This window comes from Notolepis coatsorum (genome assembly GCF_963971535.1).
Source record: "Notolepis coatsorum genome assembly, chromosome: 1".
NCBI lineage: Eukaryota > Metazoa > Chordata > Actinopteri > Aulopiformes > Paralepididae > Notolepis > Notolepis coatsorum.
Window position 1 is genome coordinate 296,812,612 of NC_140165.1, and position 24,164 is coordinate 296,836,775.

The 24,164-nt window shown below is 45.8% G+C and overlaps 1 protein-coding gene across 1 annotated transcript in view; it reads right to left on the reverse strand.

The window, feature by feature from the left end:
* Positions 1 to 24,164, reverse strand: part of LOC311225271 (neurobeachin-like) — a gene marked incomplete at its 5' end in the record, with an annotated part of 544,672 nt that overhangs the window by 219,864 nt on the left and 300,644 nt on the right. The window contains 3 exon segments of the mRNA XM_084310493.1: positions 82 to 179; positions 2,143 to 2,205; positions 5,076 to 5,155. Of these exon segments, the coding sequence (XP_084166619.1) occupies positions 82 to 179; positions 2,143 to 2,205; positions 5,076 to 5,155 (241 nt within the window).

The window sequence follows — 24,164 nt, forward strand, 5'->3', positions numbered from 1 at the left end:
CAGGTAGGTACTGTACATCATTGTTATTTACTTGGGATCAACTTGTTGTTTTCTGCGTGTACAGCTGTGTTTTTTTTTTACCGTATTCCATTCCTCTGGTCGAAGGCAGGGATCATGGAGGCCGGGTGCTCTGACATGAGAGCCACAAGAAGCTGTAAGACATCATGGATGTTCTCATCCTGCAGACAGAGACAGAGACAGAAGAGAGAGAGAGAGAGAGAGAGAGAGAGAGAGAGACAGGAGAGAGAGAGACAGAGAGATAGAGGACAGAGAGAGAGAGACAGAAGAGACAGAGAGAGAGAGAGAGAGAGAGAGAGAGAGGAGAGAGAGAGAGAGAGAGAGAGAGAAAGAGGGGTATAGAGAGAGAAAGAGGGGGGGTAGAGAGAGAAAGAGAGGGGGAGAGTTGGGGGATATAGAGAGAGAAATAGAGAGAGGGTGGGGGGATAGAGAGAAAGAGGGGGGTATATAGAGAAAGTGGGGTAGAGAGAGAAAGAGGGTGAGAAAGAGGGGAGGGGGTATAGAGAGAAAGGGGGGGATAGAGAGAGAGAAAGGGAGTGAGATAGTGGGGGATAGAGAGAGGGGGGGTATAGAGAGAAAGGGGGGATAGAGAGAGAGAAAGAGAGGGGGAGAGTTGGGGGATATATAGAGAGAAGGCAAGGGAGAGAGTGGGGGGATAGAGAGAGAGAAAGCGAGGGAGTGCAATATGGAGAGTGGGGGGTATATAGAGAGCAAGATGGGGAGAGTTGGGGGATAGAGAGAGAGAAAGAGAGGGATAGAGTGGGGGGATAGAGAGAGGGGGGGTATAGAGAGAAAGGGGGGGATAGAGAGAGAGAAATAGAGGGGGCGAGTTGGGGATAGATAGAGAAGGCGAGGGAGAGTGGGGGATAGAGAGAAAGAGAGGGAGAGAAAGCGAGGGAGTGAAATATGGAGAGTGGGGGATATAGAGAAAGAGAGGGTGAGAAAGAGAGTGGGGGATAGAGAAAGATAGGGGAGAGAAAGAGAGAGAGAGTGGGGTATAGAGAGAGGGAGAGTGGAGAGAGAGAGATAGTAGAGAGAGAGAGATTGCTATCGAGAGAGATGAGAGAGAGAGAGAGAGAGATGAGTCGAGAGAAGTCGAGGGGCAGAGTGGGGGATCGTAGGAAGGAAAGCGAGAGAAAGGGGGGAGTGGGAGAGAAAGAGGAGTGGAGAGGAAGAGGGGAGAGGGCAAGAGGAAGGGATGGAGGATGAAAGAGGAAGAGAAAGGAGGGGTTAGAGAGAGAGATAGAGGGGGGGAGGAGTGATGAAAGAGGGAGTGGGGGCAGGAAGAATAGAGAGAGAGAGAGAAGAAAGGAGAGAGGGAGAGAGCAGGGGAGAATAAAGAGACAGAGAGGGAAGGACAGAGATTAAATGCACAGACAACTGCAAGTGCAAGAGAGGGGAGAACGAATAAAGGGGACTTTTATTTTGTATACTTTGTCAGGAAATGCAATTGCAACTGCAGCGGCAGTCGTTCCCCTGGGCAGTGTTGTCTGACTTACAACAGTGCAGCATCAATGGACGCCCAGTTCAATCCACCCGTGAACACGGAAAGCACAAAAGGCCCGGAGAAAAGACTCACTTCAGCCTCCTGGCTCACTTCTAAACGCCAGAGGAGGAGGACACCTCGTCTTGAACGAGCTCCTTCGAGAGATTATCTTGTGGCCTATGTACGACTATGTACGATACACACTGAGTACTATATGTAATATACACAATGAGTACTACAATGTACTTTTAAACACAGAGTACTATGTACTTTACACACTGCATACTATACACACTGTGTGCTACTATGTACTAAATACACTGAGTACTACTATGTACTATAAACACTCAGTTCTACTATGTACTATACACTAGAGAGAGAGACCTCTGAACAGGTCCTGCATTATACTATACACACTAAGTACTGCTATACACTTTTCAACTTATTTATAAAAGTAACACAAATGTGGGGGGGAACAATAATAGGATTTATTCAACATGTTATAGGAAAATATTTTTTATTATTATAGCACCGATTAGTTTACTTCCTCTTCGTTGGTCCAACTCTGTTTTGGCGTAGTCGGTGCACACATCCCGAAAATGCAATATAGCGGTTGGCCCTGAAGTAGCGTACTGTACCTCATGCATCGTCAACAGATAGTTCAGGATGCTCTGGAGCTCGTCCTCCTTCACGCCTCGGTCCTGAAAGAAATGTCACAGTGGAAAGATGGAAGTAAGATGGATTGCAAGGAAAAGGCTGTACGTTCTGCGTTCGCTGGCAATTTCCACAAAACTGCAACTGTATGCTTGCCAATATTTTCTTTTAATGAGAACATCGCAGCATCTGGCATTTGTTTGCCAAACGCTGCATTATGCTGAACAAAATGTTCTCATTTTGGTACAATTGACAGCTGCCGCTTTGTGAAATGACGTGTCAACGTCATGGGAAATGCACTTACCGTCTTCTCCAGAGTCAGGCGAGAAGATAGATGCCAATTTCCTCTCTGTGCGTTCAGTAGAATGTTATCCGGCTGCAAGCTAGCCTAGCTTGGCACAAATGAATGGAAGTGGATACGGACCACTAGCCTAGCTTAAAACCCAGAGAGAGGTGCTTTTGGCGGTCCGTATCCGCTTCTGTGCATTTATGCTAAAGCTAGGCTAGTTTGCAGCCGGGTAGCTATTTACTGAACGTACAGAGAGGAAATTGGTATCCGTCTTCTCGTCTGACTCTGGAGAAGACGGTGAGTGCATTTCCCATAATGATGTTCCTTTAAAGCGTTTTGCTCTCAAGTCTGTCCCTTGTTATTACAGGGCTTACAGTACATACTGTAGGATGTACGGTTTAAACACTTGTGATGGAATCCCAGACGCCCCCAATATTGATTTCCGGCAGCGGCAGCAGATTGAACAGAGCGGTAATTGCTGTATGGCTGAGTATCAGGCTGGCTGACGGCAATCCAGGCTAGGAGTGTATTTTTCTATCCGTTCATTGGTATTTTCCTTATTCCTTCCATGCCCCGGAGCCGTGGGGTTAACAGCTCACTACTGTACATGGCACGGATGATCATCCACAGAATCACCACATGCTCTGATGCTGGCAGCAACGGAGAGCTTCTGAACTAGTGATCCGCTATTGTCCGGCAGCGTGGCTACGTGAGTAGAGCTCCGGACTCATGATCGGAAGATCACCGGTTTGAGCCCCGGAAAGTGGTGTTGTTGTCCAGCAGGGGGCACTCTGTCCTCTGGACTTGTCAGTAACAATGCCCCTGTTATGGTGATAGGGACACCGTACAGCTGCGAGTGCCGTCCTACGGATGAGACGCTAAACCGAGGTCCTGACTGAATTCGGTCGTTAAAGAACCCAGGACGCCTATCGTAAAGAGTAGGGGGTTCCCCGACGTTCCTGGCCAAATTCCCAATCAGATCTCTGACATCAAGGCCACCTAATCATCCCTTCCCCTTAATTGGCTGATATCAATCCCTGTCTCCTGAGCCGTTCAGCCATTGTGTAGTGTGATGTGTGCCGGGTGGCAGCCATTGAGCCTGGTAGCCCAAGGTTGGGTGCTACCAGAGGTGGTGAAGGAAGCAATTTCCCTAACCCTATGTTGTAAAGAGCTTTGAGTCTGAGAAAAGCGCTATATAAATGTAATTAATAATAATAATTATTATTAGTGATGTACACAACATGGACCGACCTGATCCAGACTGGGTTTCCTAGGGAATTTACCTATCTCAAGCCCCACCCCTCTTTTCTTGATCCGCCATAGGTCAGTTAACAGCAACCCGATTTGGGGAGCAGTATACTGTAGCTATACTGAAGGTGATTAAACCTGCACTTTCTTTGGGGGGGGGGGAATAACGTGTTGGGCGATCATTGTCGACGTATTCTATCTTACATGTAAATCAAAAACAAAATCTTTTTGATTGGCAGCGTGAACCACACATAGACCTACCGTAGATTCAAACATAGACCTTGAGTATTGGCCTATCTCAAACCCTGCCCTCTTTTCTTACTCTGTTTGTCCGAGGGAAGCACCACTTGTGATTGGAGGATCAAGAAAATAGGGCGGGGCTTGGGATGGGTCAATTCTCATGACGGCGTGTCTTTTTTTCTACAAACATGGCTCAATGCAATAAACACAGCTCGTTGGCTATGGTTGTCATTTAATCACAATCACCTGCTGTTTGATTACATTCACTTGCTGTTTGCCTGACGTCTAAGGGGTAATGTAATGGCATACTATGAATAAAAGTGTACCGTGAACTAAATTGCAGACAGTGAAACAGTGTTAGTATAGCTTTCTAGCATATATAAATAATACAAAGATGTTCTATACTAGGCGGCTGGGTGGCGCAGCGGACATTGCGCTCGTCACCAACGCAAGAGACACCGGGTTCAAATCCGGCTGTCGGCGTTGTCTCCGGCTTGGGCCGGCCGTCATACTGGCTCAATTGGCAGAGTCAGCGGGTGGAAGTCGATGGGTGGTAATCTGGACGTTGTGGACAGCGACTCCTACAGGTCGGTTGGGGGACGCCTGCACAGCAGAGACAGGAAATAGCGGGGGTAGTGTGAGCCTCCCACACGTTACACCTCGCCAATGAGAGTCCGCGCTGGCAGGTGAAAAGATGTGACAGGCTGCCTCCTCGTGTACCGGAGGGGACACGTGATGCAAGGTTTCTATCCTCCCTACGACCGACCTGTGGGGGGCATATGCGAGCAACGTTCAAGACAGGGGAGGGGAGAATTGGAAACAGCGAAATTGGGATGGGAGAAAAAAATAGAAAATAAGGAGAAAAAGTGGAAAAATAAAATTCTATACTTTTGTTTCTCCCTTCCCCAAATTACACCGTTCCAAGTATTTAGGATGAGAATGGTTGAAAGCACAAGCATCACTCTGCCTCAGGGGGAGCTCCTGAAGGACAACACGAGCAGCGGTTGATTACGCGCGATGCTGTCCCAGTCCGCTTGGATATGACGGAGTGCCAGGGGACCGAGACGGATGCAGGGAGACGGGTGTGATTACCTTCAGGATCAGCTGTTGGGGGGGGGAGAGGAGACAGGTGTGATTTACCTTCAGGATTAGCTGTTTGAGAAAGAGCAGCATGAACGCACGCAGAGATATTATCTCTTTCTGGGATGGTCTCAATCCATCTGTGGTGAGACAGGGAGGGGGAGAGGGAGAGAGAGAGGGAGGGAGAGGGAGAGAGAGAGAGAGGGAGAGGAGATGGAGAGAGAAAGAGGAAGAGAATGATAGGGAGAGAGAGAAAGATAGGGAGGGGGAGAAAGAGGGAGGGAGAGAGGATGAATGTGAGATAGATAGAGAAAGATAGAGAGGAAATGAAAATGAGAGGGGGAGAGAGACAGATAGAAATAGAGCATATGAGAGATAGAGAGAGAGAGAGAGAGAGAGAGAGAGAGAGAGAGAGAGAGAGAGAGAGATTAATATAACACCCTGACTCACACAAAGGCAAGAAAAACTCATAAAAGCAGGGCAAACATTACTTATGTTGAGTTTCAATTATACAGTATGTTTTCAAGATCACAAAGTCAGCAGGGGTTGAAGGTTATTTACGGCATTCTGTCCATATTATACAGCCCGTATCCTTCTACTCATATCATTATTCCCATATCATGCAGCTCATATCATTCAGCCTATATAATTTGGCTTCATCAATCAGCCATATCATTCAGCTGATATCATTCAGATCATAATCATTCTGCCCATATCATTCAGTGTATATTATTCTGCCCATAGCATTCAGCTCATAATCATTCTGCCCATATCATTCAGTGTATATTATTCTGCCCATATCATTCAGCTCATATCATCCAGCTTATTCAGGCTATATCATTAATTTAATTGATCCCATATCATTCAGCCATATCATTCTACTTTATCATTCAGCCCATACCATTCAGCCTATATAATTCTGCCCATATCATTCTGCCCATATCATTCACTGTATTGATTCTGCCTATATCATTCAGCTCATAATCATTCTGCCCATATCATTCACTGTATATGATTCTGCCCATAGCATTCAGCTCATATCCTTCAACATATACCATTTAGTTCATATCATTCAGCTCATATCATTCAACCTACAGTATACCATTTAGTTCATATCATTCAGCTCATATCATTCAACCTACAGTATACCATTTAGTCCATATCATTCAGCTCATATCATTCAGCTCATAATCATTCAGCCAATCATTCAGTCAATCATTGTTGATATGTCAAGCCCACACTGCAGTGTTCAGGCAGCCAGCCCAAGGTCAAACCAGTCACACCTGGCCGTCACGCTGGCCGAGATCTCATTAAAACTGCCCACAACACTATCTGCCAGACTTACTATCTGCCAGGTACAAAGTCACTCCATCACAACACTATCTGCCAGGTACAAAATAACTTCATCTCAACACTATCTGCCAGGTACAAAATAACTTCATCTCAACACTATCTGCCAGGTACAAAATAACTTCATCGCAACACGATCTGCCAGGTACAAAATAACTTCATCGCAACACGATCTGCCAGGTACAAAATAACTTCATCTCAACACTATCTGTCAGGTACAAAATAACTTCATCTCAACACTGTCTGCCAGGTACAAAATAACTTCATCTCAACACTATCTGCCAGGTACAAAATAACTTCATCGCAACACGATCTGCCAGGTACAAAGTCACTTCATCTCAACACTATCTGCCAGGTACAAAATAACTTCATCTCAACACTATCTGTCAGGTACAAAATAACTTCATCTCAACACTGTCTGCCAGGTACAAAATAACTTCATCTCAACACTATCTGTCAGGTACAAAATAACTTCATCTCAACACTGTCAGGTACAACGTAACTTCATCACAACACGATCTGCCAGGTACACGGTCACGTCATCACTCATCACGGGTAACTTCACACCACAGATCCATCCCTGTGACGAATCCCATTCAACTTCTGACAGGCCTAAAGCTGTGGGTGAGGTATACACGTGCAGTCCGTAATAAAGATGAATGAAAATATTACAGAGGGCATTGATTAGCTGTCATATCACAGGGATGCAGCCGCAGCCACGTGGCAGACTCACAGACGTGTGTATTTTGACAGCCTCTCATCCCATTATCTATGCTAGGCAGCCGTGCTGTTTTGAACTGCAAAGTGTTTGTGAGAACAGTGAGTAAACCCACTAATGGGCTGCTACCACGGCCCAGACAGATCAATACAGCACCAAGCTATTATTTTAGACTCATCCAAAGAACAAGAATACACAGCGCATTACCAACAGCGAAGGACAATGCAGGACATTGCCCATGTTCATACGGCGGCCATTCTGCTCGTCCCGTCCTGAGCATAACAGAAGAACAAAATGACAGCTCTCTCTCTCTCTATATATATATATTTCTCCATCTCTCTCTCTCTCTCTCTCTCTCTCTCTCTCTCTCTCTCTCTCTCTCTCTCGTTTCTATTTAATCCTGGATGAGTCCGTTCAGTGTCGCTTTATTTGGTTTTTATTGGCAGGGATAATGCACATTGATCACCGTTCCTGTAAAGGAGCCAGTTTTCAACTGCAGTCCCTGGGCACGACGTTCCTGTAAAACTGGGTCCCCGTGTACAAAGCTTTTATGTGAAGCTTTTATTCATGGCTTTAGGTTTTAAACTGTGGATTTTCCTAAGGTATGGCATAATGTGTTGCGGAGCATAGATTAAGTCATGGAATATATGGAACATAATATCTGTAGGAAAGTGGCCATATCCATGTAGAATATCTGTATGAAAATAGCCACAGTCATAAGAATGTTCTAAAAAAAACCTTTTTCCTTGGATTTACACATGCGATATACCTGTGTATTAGCGGCCTGTAACTAGGTCAAAAACAACAGCCACAACCTCTCCGGAGAAGGCAAATGGGCCAGTCATGCTTGAATTGAATGATTGAATTGATTGAAAACTTTATTAACAGATTGCAGAATGGGTACAATACAGTACAGCTCAATACACACAATTGTTAAGGGGATGCAGACCAGAGAAAGACTTCCGTCTTGTTTACATCAGGGTCCCCCATTTTCAATTCATAATGACATTTCTGACATACACTACACAACATACAGACATACAGATATATATCATGACATTTATGACATACAGATAGTATACAGTACTGTTACATTTGTGACATACAAGATATGCAAATATACAGTACTGCTTCACGCCTTCCTTTTGTGCACTACACAAACAAACTCCAAGCCTTCCTCCCCCGTACACGTGTCCATATGAAATGGGGGGGGGGTGGGGGATGGTCAGCATCGCCATGGCGACGGATACAATGGAAGCAGACATCTAGTGTCCCTCAGCTCCGCCGACCAATCGATGCGGGCGATGAATGCCCGGGCTCCCTGTGGCTCACCGAACGACTCCGGCTGCCACCGCTGCCCGACACTGATTAATAGAGCGAGGGGGGGAAACACAGGGGCTCGGGGCGCCGGCCTCAGCGCCGCGCGGACGGTAAGAGTGTCATTACCCCGACCACTGCATCCCGAGTTCCCCCGCAGACTGTTGGAGAAGACCCTTACGCTCATCGGCTGTTTGTTGTTGTTTTCTGTATCATCCTTCCCTCCATCCCAGGAGCAGGAGGAGACACGGAGGAGGGATTTCCAGTTTATTGATAAATGATTCATGTGCCCATAGGATGAATGTGGAAATATTTTCCTCTCATCTTTATGACTGTGCAGGTGATAAATCCATAACGTGTGTGTGTGTGTGTGTGATCGTACCGCAGCGGGGCGGATCCTGTACGCTTCCGCAAACCATCCCATTAAACTTGAAATAGATTATTATAAGTATTTCATTTTCCCTTCCTGGATCCCTAAGAGATAACGGAGGCCTCTAATGGTTATTTACACATATCTCAAAGGCCTGCTGAATAACCACAACACACAGCTCCTTGTCCCTTTGTCTGATGGGTGAGACATTTGTATTTCATATCCAAATGTATCTGTTTTGAGGCGTTGGGAGCGTGTCTGTGTGTTAGGAGTGTGACGGGGGGGGGGGGGGGGGGGGGGGGGAGTGGTTGATACAGTGATATATCGCGATGTTTGTGCACAACGATATTATATCGATACACTGACGGCATGTATCGATATATTAAAAAAAAACATATATTTTGTATTTGTTTTTGCTTGACAATCCCACTTCGCTGCAATACAATGATTAGAGTGGGGTGAACAGACTGAAAACGTTAACTTATTAGATAATACAGATATATATTATGTATTGCAGTTGTTGACAAGGTTTCCCATTGGGGACATCATTTGCAGTTGAAAAAAATTATAAATCACAATATATCACTATTACAATATCGTGACTCTACTATCATTATAATATCGTGTCATGGAGGCCTCTGGTGATTCACACGTCCCTAGTGTGTGTCTGTGTGTCTGGAGAAAGAGGTCCCGGTCCAACTCTGTGTCTTACATAAGAAGTATCCAACCAGTCATGGTGAACACAGGAATCAATCCAATAAGGACCAGTGCTTTCCCTCCTCCAGTGGCGGTTCTAGACCCTTTTTAGGGGGGCTGAAGCCCCCCTAAATGTAATATTAGCCCCCCCTAAGATAAAAAATTATAATAATTAATTTTTTTATTTTATATTTTTATTTATATAGTATTTTATATAAATTTATAGTTTTATTATTATTATTATTATTATTATTATTATTATTATTATTATTATTATTATTATTATTATTATTATTATTATTATTATTATTATTATTATTATTATTATTATTATTATTATTATCATTAGTTAACAAATTTTTTTTTAAATGTCAAAGACGTTGGTAACGTCATGTCAAGTCCCAGTCCGACATTCAACATAAGACGTGGAAGCAGATGTAGCTAGCTACCTACTGTAACTAGTTTAGTAATAGTAGGGTGACCATATTTTGATTTCCAAAAAAGAGGACATGCTGGCCCCAGCTTCGAGATACTTAATGATACTTTGCACAATCGAAGCGGGCATGGCCACCTTCATTTCACTATGTCTTGTGCATGTACTGTACTGTATGTGATGAATAAACCTCTTGAATCTTGAATCTCTACTCAAAGTTTACTCAAAGATGCCTTTATTGTATTAACATATGCTTGGAAACATGCACCCAGAAAAGCGGCCCTTTTTTTTTTTACTTGAACTTTAGGACTGCATCTTTATACATTATGCTTATAGCACATGCATAAGCCTGGTCTCTTTTGAAAGATAACATTCTGAAGTTACTAATGCAAAAAAGGAAAATCACTTTTAGTGCTAATGAAAAAGAGTAGCATATAGGTCTGAACTTGAGTTGAACGTGCACTTGTGTACTCACATTTTTCTGCAGTGGTTGCAATATCCCAAATGTAACCACATAACATGCGCCCAGAAAAGTGTAAAAAAAATGTACTTGAACTTGAGGACTGCATACTTTTTTTGCAAAGCTTATCTTTATACTTTATGCTTATAGCACATGCATAAGCCTGGTCTCTTTTGAAAGATAACATTCTGAAGTTTCGTACACAATAAAGAAAAATCACTTTTAGTGCTAATGAGTAACATAGGGCTGAACATGAGTTGAACTTGTGTACTCACATTTTTGTGTAGTAGTTGCAATATTCCAAAATAATATATATTTTTTTGTATAAGCTGGAAAACACCGCATATCCATAGCCTGAAGGGACATGGGCCTGAAGGGACATTAACGTGTGTTGTCGGGCCTTACAAATACATTTGATTTTGATTTGATTATCAATAAGGTAGGATATCTGGAACACACAAACACACAATTTTTTTAATCACATGCCATGAAACTCTGGGACCTGGCTTAATTTAAGACTGCACAAATCATGTTTAAAGCACAAAACAATTCACTCCCGGGTAACATCCAAAAATTCTGTTATAGAGAGGGGGGTTACAATTTAGAGGAGAGTCTAACTTCAAGAAACAGGCTGTTCATTCAACAATGTATGTATATTTCAGTTTGTGGAGTGAATATGAGTTGCATAAGATAATAGAGTGTGAAGGTATACTGAATACTGTCTATCTGTATGTCATGTATGTCATATGTTATGATGAATTGAAAATGGGGGACCCTGATGTAAACAAGACGAAAGTATTTCTCTGGTTTGCATCCCCTTAACAATTGTGTGTATTGAGCCGTACTGTTTCAATCAATCAATCAATCAATCAAGGGGGTAGGAATACATACGTTTACACTTCATCCTATACTCCTGCTTGTTTGTTTTTTTAATCTGTTTATTACTTATTTTTTATTATTATTGGCCATTGGCAATTCAGCCATTGGGTGGGTAACTCGAGAACCGAGGCACGGATTTTGGCGATTCAGATGGCATTCGAACGGCAACAAATAGCGCTTTAATTCGGTAATTTATATGTTCAGCGAGAAATGCAGTCCCGAGCCTTCAGATGCTCGCAAAGGGCAGTGAAACTGAAACTGAAACTGAAAAACAATGAAACCCGGACATTTCCATGAATTTATAAACTCCCCCCGGACGCCCCGGACAGGGCGTGAAAAGAGGACATGTCCGGGCAAAAGAGGACGTTTGGTCACCCTAAGTAATAGTGAATTTGCCAGTACTGATGGGCAACAAGACAAGTATGTTGAAACGTTAGCTAGCACTATATAAAATTACTGACTATTCTGACAGAGAACATTGTCAAATTGGTCATTAGTTCCATGGTGTTGGTGTAATAATGGTGTCAAAGAATGTTAGCTAATGTTAGCTAGCTGATGCTATTCGCTAGTTAGCTATCAAGCTAATGTCAGTTCAGCTAATGTTAGCTAGCTAGCCCAGCTAATCTGCTTGCTACAAAGGCTTATTGCTGCCACGCAAAATAGAAAAATATTTTGTGGCCTCAAAATAGTTACCTCAAGTATTTTGTTCCCTCAAATTAATCAATTTGAGGCCTCAAAATAATATTTTGTGGCCTCAAAATAGTATTTTGTTCCCTCATGATTTGAACAAACCTTCACTCACTGGACATGTCTTTTTCCCATAGATGGATATACGAAAATGTGAGTCTCTCTCCCTCTCTTTCTCCCTCTCTCTCTCTCTCTCTCTCTCTCTCTCTTTCTCTCTCTCGAACGCAGTGAGCGCTCCGTAATATGATCATGATCATTATGATCAACTGGAATTAAAAAAAAATTGTGAAATTATGCTACTGCTCTAGGGGCTGAGCCCCCCTAAAGGTCTGATGCTAGAACCGCCTCTGCCCTCCTCCATTAGCTCTGCCTAATTATTCCTCTCTACTCTGCCTCTGTAGCACAGAGCTGTGTTGGCCTGTAATATAAACAGGTTCCTTCATACCCAGGACAACTATAATACAGTATTAGGCATTACATCAATGCTACTTTTCCCTGGTGCTAATACCGATTCTGAGTACCAAACATTAGGTATCGGCTCATACAGAGTTCCGTTACTTTTGCTGAAACAGTAACTCCTTAGCATCAAATTGTATTATTGGGGAAATTCTCTGAAACCCAATATCCTATCTTCTATCCTATCGGCCTGATGTGTGATACCAGCATCCTAACCGCGCTGAGCCATGGATGCACACTGAAATACTGGCCGCTATGAAAACAAAAAATGCTCTGAACTTCAAAAAAGTCAGACAAAGCTTTCCAAAAGCTCAAACAGTGAACTCCAAGCCCACGTGGTTGAACAAAAAATTCAAAGAAACAGACTAAGAAATGACGTAAACACCATGATCAAAACCGCAAAAAGAAATTTCATCAACGACAAAACTGAGGAAAACAAAAACAAACCCCGCGAACTTTGGAAATTACTCAATAATCAACTAGGCTGCAGTAAAAAACTTAAAACCAGATTCTCAAACATAAACATAAAGACGGACAACACGCTCATCACAGACAAGCTGGATGTAGCCAATTACTTAAACATCTTCTTCACAAACATAGCCACAACACTGGTAAACAAACTACCCTCCCACTCAGAGCATTATGGGGTAGAACACATAGTAGCATACTACAAAAACCTAGGGGTCCACAAAGACGACTTCAAACTTGAAATGGTAACAACAGATGAGGTACTCAAAAAAATGTGCGCCCTCCAACCTAACAAGGCCACTGGCCATGACAACATCCCCTCCAAATTCCTCAGAGACTCAGCAGCCGCCATCACCCCAGTCATCACACACATAATAAACCTCTCTATAAAACAGGGACACGTCCCCAAGGACTTCAAAATTGCGAGAGTGACCCCTCTGCACAAAAAGGGCAGCAAATTAGACCCAGGCAACTACCGCCCTGTTTCTATTCTTACCTCCATCTCGAAAGTCATGGAGAAAATAGTCTACGAAAGTACCTGGTGGAAAAAAAATCGAATCTACGATTTCCAATCTGGCTTCAGAACGTCCCACTCCACTGACACATGCCTCCTCTATTTGAACGACCACATCAAACAAGAGGTGGACGCGGGCAAATACTGCGGCATGGTCATGCTGGACCTACAAAAGGCCTTCGACACTGTCAATCACTCCATTCTGATTGACAAGCTAAAAGCTATTGGTTTTGATAGTTTATCAGTGAGCTGGATGCAATCCTACCTGGAGGGGAGAGAACAGATGGTAGAGGTAAACTGTACTCTATCCCCCCCCCCCCCCCCTCACAGTGAGCTGTGGTGTTCCACAAGGAAGCATACTAGGACCGCTACTCTTCCTAATGTATGCAAATGACATGTCGTCAGCCTGTGACTGCAACTTGTTCCTGTTTGCCGACGACTCAGCCCTGCTGGTCTCTGACAAGAACAAGTTGCAGGTTGAAAAAACCCTCAGCTCGGAACTAGGCAAAATCTGCATATGGCTCGCTGATAACAAACTATCATTACACCTGGGCAAAACAGAGTCCATTCTCTTCGGTTCAAATAACAAACTCAGCAAGACCAACGGCTTCTCAGTTACAGTGGGTGACAATATTGTCACAAGGAAAGACGAAATTACCTACCTGGGTTCCATCCTAGAGGCAAATCTTTCCTGTGACAAAATGGCATCCAATGTAATAAAAAAAGTCAACCAACGAACTAGATTCTTGTACCAGATCTCCTCTCTGGTAAACAAGAATACCCTGAAGACTCTGGCAGGAGCACTCATTCAAGGGTACTATGACTATGCGTGCACCTCATGGTACCAAAGCACCTCAAAGGTGCTTAAAACAAGATTACAAACATCACAAAACAAACTGGTCAGACTACTACTTGACCTTACCCCCAGAACCCACCTCACCCCTGCCCACTTTGACAACCTAGGATGGCTTAGAGTAGACGACAGAGTACAGCAACTTGCAATGGGCCTGGTCTACAAGATACACTATACGACCAAGGTACCCATGTACATGTCAAAATACTTCCCAAAGGTCAGTGAATACCACAACCACTACACCAGAGGAAGCTCAACAAATCATGTTAAACCCAGATTCGGCTCAAACAAGGGACTAAACACGTTCAGCAATTATGCCACATCAATGTGGAACGCCCTACCCAAAGCTGTAAAGGAATGTGAATCCCTACCCACATTCAAAACTGGCTCTTAAAGAGCACCTACGGGAGGCTGCAATTCGAAACTGGCCACCGTAAATGCCCAAAACCCCCACCACCTCCTAATAGACAATCTCCTCCCCACCACATGTATATATTCCCTCCCCGCCGTATGTATATTTCTCGCCCACCCACCCACCCCCTCCTAATGTACAGTCCCTCCCCATCATATGTATATACTCTGTCAGGATCTAGGGGTAACAGTACTGTATATTTGAATACCGTTTATGTCACAAATGTATCAGTACTAAACACCTATATGTCCCTATGCCATAAATGTCATGTATGTTGTGTATGTCATAAATGAATTGAAAATGGGGGACCCTGATGTAAACAAGACAAACGTCTTTCTCAGGTCTGCATCCCCTTAACAATTGTGTGTATTGAGCCGTACTGTATTGTACCCATTCTGCAATCTGTTAAATAAAGTTTTCATTCATTCATTCATTCATTCATTCAACCTGTATATATTTATACTGTGTATATTTAGGAAACTATGTACTGTATATTTATAGTTATAGCGCTAGGTGTGATGGTACCTTAAAGGAACACACCACCATTATGGAAAATGTGCTTACCGTCTTCTCCAGACACATACCAGGAGATAGATATTTTTCCTCTCTGTGCGTTTTCCTAAATGTCCTCTCTGTGCGTTCAGTAGACGAAAGCTATCCGGCTGCAAGCTAGCACAAATTAATGGAAGCAGATACAGACCACTATTGTAGCCAAACACACCTCTCCCGGAGTTTTAAACTAGGATACATAGCCAATGAGTTGTACCTCATCCCATTTCTGCATTGTACTTTATATTGTATTGTAACTCAGTTACAAAATTGTTTCCACTCTGTATTGTATATTGTATATAATTATGTATATTGAACACTTTTGTTTTGAACACTTTTGTTTACACTCGTTGCATACTTTTGACTTCTATCTTTTACGTATCTCTTTTATTTTGATCTAGCACACTCTCAGGAGCAGAACAGGAAAAAGCATTTCATATAAAAGTATTCTGTATTTTTGTATGACAACTAATAAAGAAACTTGAACTTGAAACTTGAAACATGTTGTAGTTTGTATGCTTGTGAAACATTGTATCTTATATGTATGTATACAGTGATTGTTTACCGTTACTGTGCTGGTCAAATGGGTGGCCGTGACCCAAGATGACAATAGACTGGACAGTAAACTCTGCTAATCTCTGCTAAATTACCCATTATTCACTTAAACCCATTGGCAAGGAAAACTACAGCTTAGTGGTAAGCTAGCTAGCAAGCACCGCAAAGCATGTCCACCGTCTGTCTGCTACACCGCTGCCCTGCTGCTCACACCAAGTTCCCTCACTTTGCCCCATGAAGGCATTCATCGCCATGACCATGACTCAAGTTAAATGTCAGATAGAGAAAGAGAGAGAGAGAGAGAGAGAGAGAGAGAGAGAGAGAGAGAGAGAGAAATTGAAAAAAGAAAGGGAGACAGAGGGACAGACATAGATAAAATCAGAGGGAGAGAGAGAGAGCACACACACACATGTGTGTGTGTGTGTGTGTGTGTGTGTGTGTGTGTGTGTGTGCGCATGCGCCTGTTGGCTTGTGAACGTATGCTGGGGATAGAAACGAGGTTGAGCAATGGGCACCTATGTGTGAGAGCCTGCAGTGATTGTGTGTGCAGTAGAATGATACATGGCTTTAATTTGGTAGCACTCTCTATTAGGACCAGAGAAAAAAAAACACACACACATGCACACGCACACACACACACACGCACATGCACACGCACACACATGCACACACACACGCACACACACACACGTGTCAGCTGGTGAAGTGTTGAGCAACCACAGCCAGCATGGCCCCAACAGAGCAGCAGCTGTTAGACCATGCCCCTCGCCTACAAATCTACTATGAATGAAGAATAAAAGTTCAACATCACATGTATCCAGGAGGAAATCAAGCAGCTTTCCCTGAAAGTTTCATTTGACCACTAGGGGGTGCTATAAAGGAAATAAATGGGCGTGGCATAACACAAATCAGACTATAAACTGAAGGTTTTTTGTCCAATCCTTACAAAACTCACAGGATATGTCTCATAACACTATTGAACCATGTGTGTGAACCCATTTTGAAATGTTCCAACAGGGGGCACCACCGACACGTGCATGGGCCTGCCACAAATCCATAAATGGCCATAAATCAATGACCAAACACGGTGGATATTTGTAATTAACCCTTTCACTGCCACTCGACTGCCACTCGACTGCCTTTACTATCACACAACCGACGGTCGGGTCGTGGTGGCAGTGAAAGGGTTAACCTTCTGTGTATCGTCGCGGTGAAAGGGTTAACCATTTTGGTAGTGCGGCAGTGAAAGGGTTAAGCTGTTGACACATGTCCCCTAATTTCTTTGCAATTCTACTGAGTGGACGTTTCCGGTTTCAGTTAGTTTTGTAAGACAATATAGTTTCAGTTACTTACTTTAGATTTGTTTTATTTCCATAAACTGTATATATAATACTACTACTAATAATACCTATACTCCTGTCAACAGATATATAATACTACTACTAATAATACTAGTAATAATACTCCTGTCAACAGGTAGGGAGAACAATAATTTGCATAATGAGCCAGTATGTATCCTGTTTAAACATCCATACTTAAAAAAAAATACATACTGACCGATCTCCAATTATAGTTATTAGCAATATCATGCTAATGCTAAATGGTAATAGGAAGCATAGGAAGAGCCATAGGAAGCATAGGAAGAGTGATAGAAAGCATAGGAAGGATGTTAGGAAGCATAGGAAGGATGTTAGGAAGCATAGGAAGCATAGTGTGAGGTTCGCCTCTTCCCTGGACCTTTAATTCCTGTTCCCTGGACCTTTAATTCCCTGTCTCCTCACCTCTCCAGCCCCCACCCTCGCGTTCTTTTACTCTCGTCTGCTCTTCAGCAGCCCACACCCTTGGACTACCTGTCATTATGTGTTTGATTGGTCCGTGCCGAACACACACTTCTAGTCAAGTATCAATTACCATCACGCACCTGATGTGTGTTCTAATTAGCGCCCCAGTGGGCTTTAAATACCTGGATCTCCCCCCCAGTCCTTGTCGGGTCGTTCCGTATCATATCTCTATCTGCAAACTCCTACGGGAGATTCTCTATCTGTAGGCTCCTACGGGAGTTTCTGTTTCTGTATTCTGAATGCTGTTTCATCTCCGGCGTGAGACGAGGTGCAAGCCTTCGCCACCTGTCGCCGTTTGCCTGGAGTGGGACACAGTACTGCGCTCTCTAATTCTCTACGGGAGGTATTCCAGTGTTCCACTCCAGACCCCGCGCCAGATGCGCTCTCCGAACCGGCGCGTTCTCCAAGCAGACGCGCACCACTCCAGACCCCGCGCCAGATGCGCTCTCCGAACCGGCGCGTTCTCCAAGCAGACGCGCACCACTCCAGACCCCGCGCCAGATGCGCTCTCCGAACCGGCGCGTTCTCCAAGCAGACACGCACCACTCCAGACCCTGCGCCAGATGCGCTCTCCGAACCGGCGCGTTCTCCAAGCAGACGCGCACCACTCCAGACCCCGCGCCAGATGCGCTCTCCGAACCGGCGCGTTCTCCAAGCAGACGCGCACCACTCCAGACGCGCATCGCTCTCTAATTCTCTACGGGAGGATGCGTCTCTCCGAGCCGGCGCGCTCTCCTCCAGACGTCTAGCCTGCGCGCTCCTACTCCATCCCTGTAAGCAGCTCTGACCCTCGCCCTGTCCAAGGCCTTAACCCTGTTCTCTCTGTCCCTGTCTCCAGCCCGCCTCCGCGGGCCTCTGTCCCTGTACCCCTCTCCTGTGCCCCTGTTCCTGCCCTGTCCTTTGCACTGGCCCTGTCCTTTAGCCTTAGCCCCTTAGCCTGCTCGCCTCTTAAAGGCACAGTGCCTATTTTCCCTAGTTCTTGTTTTCCAGTATTTTGTGTTCTCCCTTAAAGGGACAGTGCCGCTTTTCTGTTGTATTCAATAAATGCCCAGTTCTTGGCTTACTCTCATACCTGTCTTGTGTTGTGCGATTGGGGTCGGTTACAAACCATAACACATAGGAAGAGTGATAGAAAGCATAGGAAGGATGTTAGGAAGTCTAGGAAGGATGTTAGGAAGCATAGGAAGGATGTTAGGAAGCATAGGAAGCATAGGAAGGATGTTAGGAAGTCTAGGAAGCACAAGGGGGCGGGATTATTTCAGTGGACAATGATGGGAATTAATTCAAGTAAATGTTTTTAATGCATACTGTAGGTATAGCAACGACAATAGGTTCACTATGTCATTTCCAGATTGTAAACAAAGGCCAGAGAGCTGATTCCCTGAGGCTCTGAGCAGCAAACCTGTAGTATCACACTCTTGTGTTAAAATGGTCTAACTTTATACTGAATATCTATTTGAACGGGCAATGATGGATGTTACAAAGGGTCAGATTAAACCGAATATATGTATTTATTGATTGATATATGTTGCATAATATTTGTATATCGTTTGATATCCCTTGTGTATTCTTTGTACATATACACGGAATATCCCTTTAACCTAGTGCAGACCATAATATTTCGTTCTCTTATTGGGTGGCGTGCCACCAGCGCCAGTGTCTTACCCCCAGAGTCGAGTTCAAAGCTACCGTCAAGACATGTCTGTACATGCCCGGTTCTGCCCAGGACTACGAGACAGGAATAAGGCTGGTACTAGTTTATTCCCCGTACATATAAATATGGCGCAGCTGAATACAGAAGTAGTTCAGTTCGAGTCGCCAGTTCGAGTCTTAGTAACAAGTTGAAGCCTCACACTACGATACAACGTGCTGTGAAGTGGGCCCGTTTTGCCCCAAAATAGAGTCTTGTTTTATCCTAATACGTTTGTTCAACGTATCGTTCGCTCCTTACTAGTAAAGCCTTCATCACGAGTCAAAGACCAAGTGAAGTGAGCAACTGTGCGTCTAAATAGAGCACTTATAGCCGCGTGCGAATAGGATAGTAAAGTATCAGAGCTTGGTTGAATAACGTCAAGTTCAACTTAGTTAATGTGAAGTACCGCGCACCGGAGGATCTACACCGGTGAATGCAGAGCCCCTTTCCGGCTGGAGTATTATTATTATTGCTTTGTACCAGGCTGTTGGAGCGGATAAGAATCGTCTACACCCACTGCTGTGGGATCTACCGTGAGGAACATCATTCGAGCCCGTCTCTATTGGAGAGGCTGACCGGCTTCCACCTGTGCTGCACACATACTGGGATTACAGCGGCTGCCTTTCGTCCGCTGATCCAGGGAGTAATACCGCCTCCCCGAGCAGGAGCTTATTGAGTCCCCGTGGAACCAGACTTTGCATTAGAGCATTGCCTCCCCCTGCTGGCTTACAACCGGTAGGAACCCCCCTACCAGTATCCCCTAGATATAATTCCTAATATTCAAGTTGTATTATTATCTCATGCGTAATATGAGAATGGAAATTCATTATTGATTTGCCTACGCACATTCCTTTGCCTTACAAGTGCATTCAAGTAAAGTATATTATGTATTCTTGCTGCTAATAAATACTTAAAGACAACTTTGTGTAGAACCGATTCATTGTGGGGAAGTGTTCTCATCATATACTCGTGTACGGTATGGCCAGTATAATGTACATAAGACGGTAGTGGTTTAATGATACCATACTTGATTAATACAGTCAGGGAATTGTACCCCTCAGTTACAATGGAAATTAATTTCCATAAAATACTTGTCGTCGACCGATTTGAAAAAAATTCCAGAATGTCCCTGTCCTGCTGTCAGTCTATGCAACATTTCATCCACCTCTATGCTGCACACGTGTGCGCACACGCGTGCACACACACACACACACACACACACACACACACACACACACACACACACACACACACACACACACACTAAGGCTGTCCCTGAAGCCTGTTATATATTCGTACTGGCGAATCGCGTCTCGCTCTTTCGCCATATTGAGATATACCTCATCTCCAGTACCTACTGTACTTCATTAACGAAACAAATGCACCCATGCACTTGACCAGGCCCCGCCCCAGTGTCCTCCTATAAGACACCAGGCATGGTCACACTCGCCCTTCCTCTTTTTTCGTTTTCCATCATGGACGTGCATTGCATCCCATGAACTAGCTGTTATGAAATGCAGAGAGAAATTTAACAATGTTGGGTTTTCGCCGGAGATTTGCCAGCCACTGGAATCTTCTCGGCATGTTCCAACGGCGCGTCGGGCCTGTCCTGGGGTTTCCTCGTCTTTTGACAGCGGATCGAGGGACGTCGCGCAATGTTTAGCTGTCGGGCTAACTCGCGCTCAGGTAGGCCCTGTGCCATCAGGCATTAATGTTGGCGTTAGTAATACTGCTTGTTGTCCTGTGAGACAACCGAGTTGTGTATTGACGCAAGGGGCAGGTTATCTGGGTAAACGTGACTCTGAGTTGGACGTTTTCCCGGCTATCCTGGAGCACGCTGCTAATGCTGTAATGCTGGGTCACTGTTCCGTTGTTCCCCGCTGTGGGATGTCACCGCTTTTCCCTCCTCTTAACCGGTTCATTGATAAAGGTCAGTCGGTAGCTAATGTGGGGGGGTTTGCTGAGACTTATTTACAGTTTTTACGGGTAAATGGGCTGACAACAGGGCGCAAGGCAGGTGTGCCTTGGCTTGAGAGCCAGGTAGCATCGATCCTTTGCCCTGGCAGGGTTGAACGGTGTCCCATCCGGAAGCCGACGCTTGAGAGCAAGTCGGCCCGGCAGGTGGCAGTATGGACTGATGATGTTTATACCGCCACAGGATGGAATTTAGCTGCGGCCAGTGTCATGGCTCAGCTGACTGTTTTTCTGTCCACATTGGTGTCGGGTAGTGGGGCTGCAGGGCCAGCCGACACTGAAAACATTGTGCGTGTTTTTGGGGTTATAGAAATCTTGAATCAATCGCAAGCTATAACCGCAGGGAGGATCAGGATGCTATCAACTCTTATTAATAGGCATCTCTGGTTGGAGCAGTCTTCCCTTGGGGAGGAGGAAAGGTTTCTTCTCCTTAAGGCTCCTCTTTCCGCGGAAGGACTTTTTTGTCGTTCTGCGGAAATGCGGGCGGTATTTGACCTGGGCCCCACACCGCCTCACACCATGCAGCCAGAGATGAGAGCACAGCCTCGTCAGCGACAATGGCGATGCCCTCGACCAGTGGCCATGTTTCCCCCGCCTGAGGTACCCTGGGCTCTACGTCAACAGGTGTCCACAAGGCCGACAGCCTTGGCGGCCGAGGGATCGGCTACTTTGGATGAGCACGCCCTAAAAAAACGTCGCCGTCCTGCTGTGTGCAGCCCGCTCTCCGATCACTCCCTCCCCCAACACCAGCGGAATAGGGGCTCTGATTTATTTCCTTTGGCTGCGGGCCGCGGGTCTTCAATGAAGCGGCCCCACGTTTCGCTTCTCATGGGGACAGGGGCTGACACCCAGTTGATGTCTGAGACTGGGTCTGTCCGTGAGAATGTTGTGCTGTCACGTGGCTCCCTCGTCACACGTTCTGCGTCTGCGATTGGTGAGCCTGGTGTTACGTCTGTCACCTTCAAAGGTTGTCAGCAGGGGGACTCGAGGCCTCTTCAGGCTCAGCGCGGGTTTCCCCGACCTCGCCTTCGCCAGGCCGGGTATCACGTTGGTGCCTCCCACTCCGGAGAGCCCGGCAGTGGTCTGGCAGGCGCGCGTGATTTGGGTGGTAGTAATATCACTGCAGGGCTACGGTGTGTAGGAACCCATGGGGGCCTCACACCTTGCATGTCCAGCTGCAGAATAGCTCCTCAGCGGTCCATGCTGGAGGGGTGTTCAGTGGGGGAGCTCTTGTCACCTGGTATGATGTCAGCTTCTCCCGTATCAAACCGGCCCTTTCTGTCGGAGTCCCCCCTTGGGTGCGATTGCCTCGTGGGTTGTATCATGGACCGATGTCCCGACTCCACGAAATGCCCTGCCCGCACGGTTAGCGGGTCCAGGGTAGGCTATGCACAGCGGGTGGGACCGGGCCGCCTATCTACAGTTCCTAGCGGGCCAGCGCCAAATGGCGGCGGGTGCGCTTTGGGAGTATCATCACATATGTTGTCAGCTCAGTGACAGCTCTGGCCGACGAGATCCAATCTCTGTTGGCGAAGCAAGCCGTAGGACGCGATGTGTGGCATCTACTCCCGGTATTTTCTGGTGCCCAAAAAAACGGGAGGTGTCAGACCTATACTGGATCTGTCCGCGTTCAATCGTCTGATTGTGGCGAGATGGTTCAGAATGTTGACCATCAAACACCTGCTAAACGCTGTCAGGGTGGGAGACTGGTTCACCTCCATAGACCTGAAGGATGCGTATTTTCACATCCCGATTTTCCCTCCTCACAGGAAATGCCTACGCTTCCTGTTTCAGGGCATGGCGTATGAATACCAGAGGTTGCCGTTCGGCTACTCTCTGGCCCCCCGCACATTCACCAAGTGCGTAGAGACCAAGCTGGAGCCTCTACGTCGTCAGGGGATCTCTACGACATTCTGCTCCTCAGCCGGTCGGAGGAGGTCGCCAGGTCTCATACCAGGCTGGTGGTGGAATTCCTCACCAAGCTGGGTTTTGCTGTGAACTGGAAGAAGAGTACTTGGGCTTGGTTCTAAGCTCAAGGCCCATGAGGGCAACCCTCTCGGAGCGGCGGCGAGTGACTATCCTCGACACGCTCAGGGGTCTCCGTCCTGGCGGGACGGTTACGGCGCTGTATGTGATGTGCCTGCTCGGTATGATGGCATCTGCTCACTCGGTGGTCCCTCTTGGCCTCCTCTTCATGAGGAGAATACAGAGGTGGTTTTCCAGTCTGAAAATAGACCCGGTGAGAGGCAAGTGGAAACGTTTGAAGGTTCCCTTGTCGATACGGGGGGATCTCGCCTACTGGAGGAGGCCTGGTACCCTCACCTGTTTTTCTGTCCACATTGGTGTCGGGTAGTGGGGCTGCAGGGCCAGCCGACACTGAAAACATCGTGCGTGTTTTTGGGGTTATAGAAATCTTGAATCAATCGCAAGCTATAACCGCAGGGAGGATCAGGATGCTATCAACTCTTATTAATAGGCATCTCTGGTTGGAGCAGTCTTCCCTTGGGGAGGAGGAAAGGTTTCTTCTCCTTAAGGCTCCTCTTTCCGCGGAAGGACTTTTTTGTCGTTCTGCGGAAATGCGGGCGGTATTTGACCTGGGCCCCACACCGCCTCACACCATGCAGCCAGAGATGAGAGCACAGCCTCGTCAGCGACAATGGCGATGCCCTCGACCAGTGGCCATGTTTCCCCCGCCTGAGGTACCCTGGGCTCTACGTCAACAGGTGTCCACAAGGCCGACAGCCTTGGCGGCCGAGGGATCGGCTACTTTGGATGAGCACGCCCTAAAAAAACGTCGCCGTCCTGCTGTGTGCAGCCCGCTCTCCGATCACTCCCTCCCCCAACACCAGCGGAATAGGGGCTCTGATTTATTTCCTTTGGCTGCGGGCCGCGGGTCTTCAATGAAGCGGCCCCACGTTTCGCTT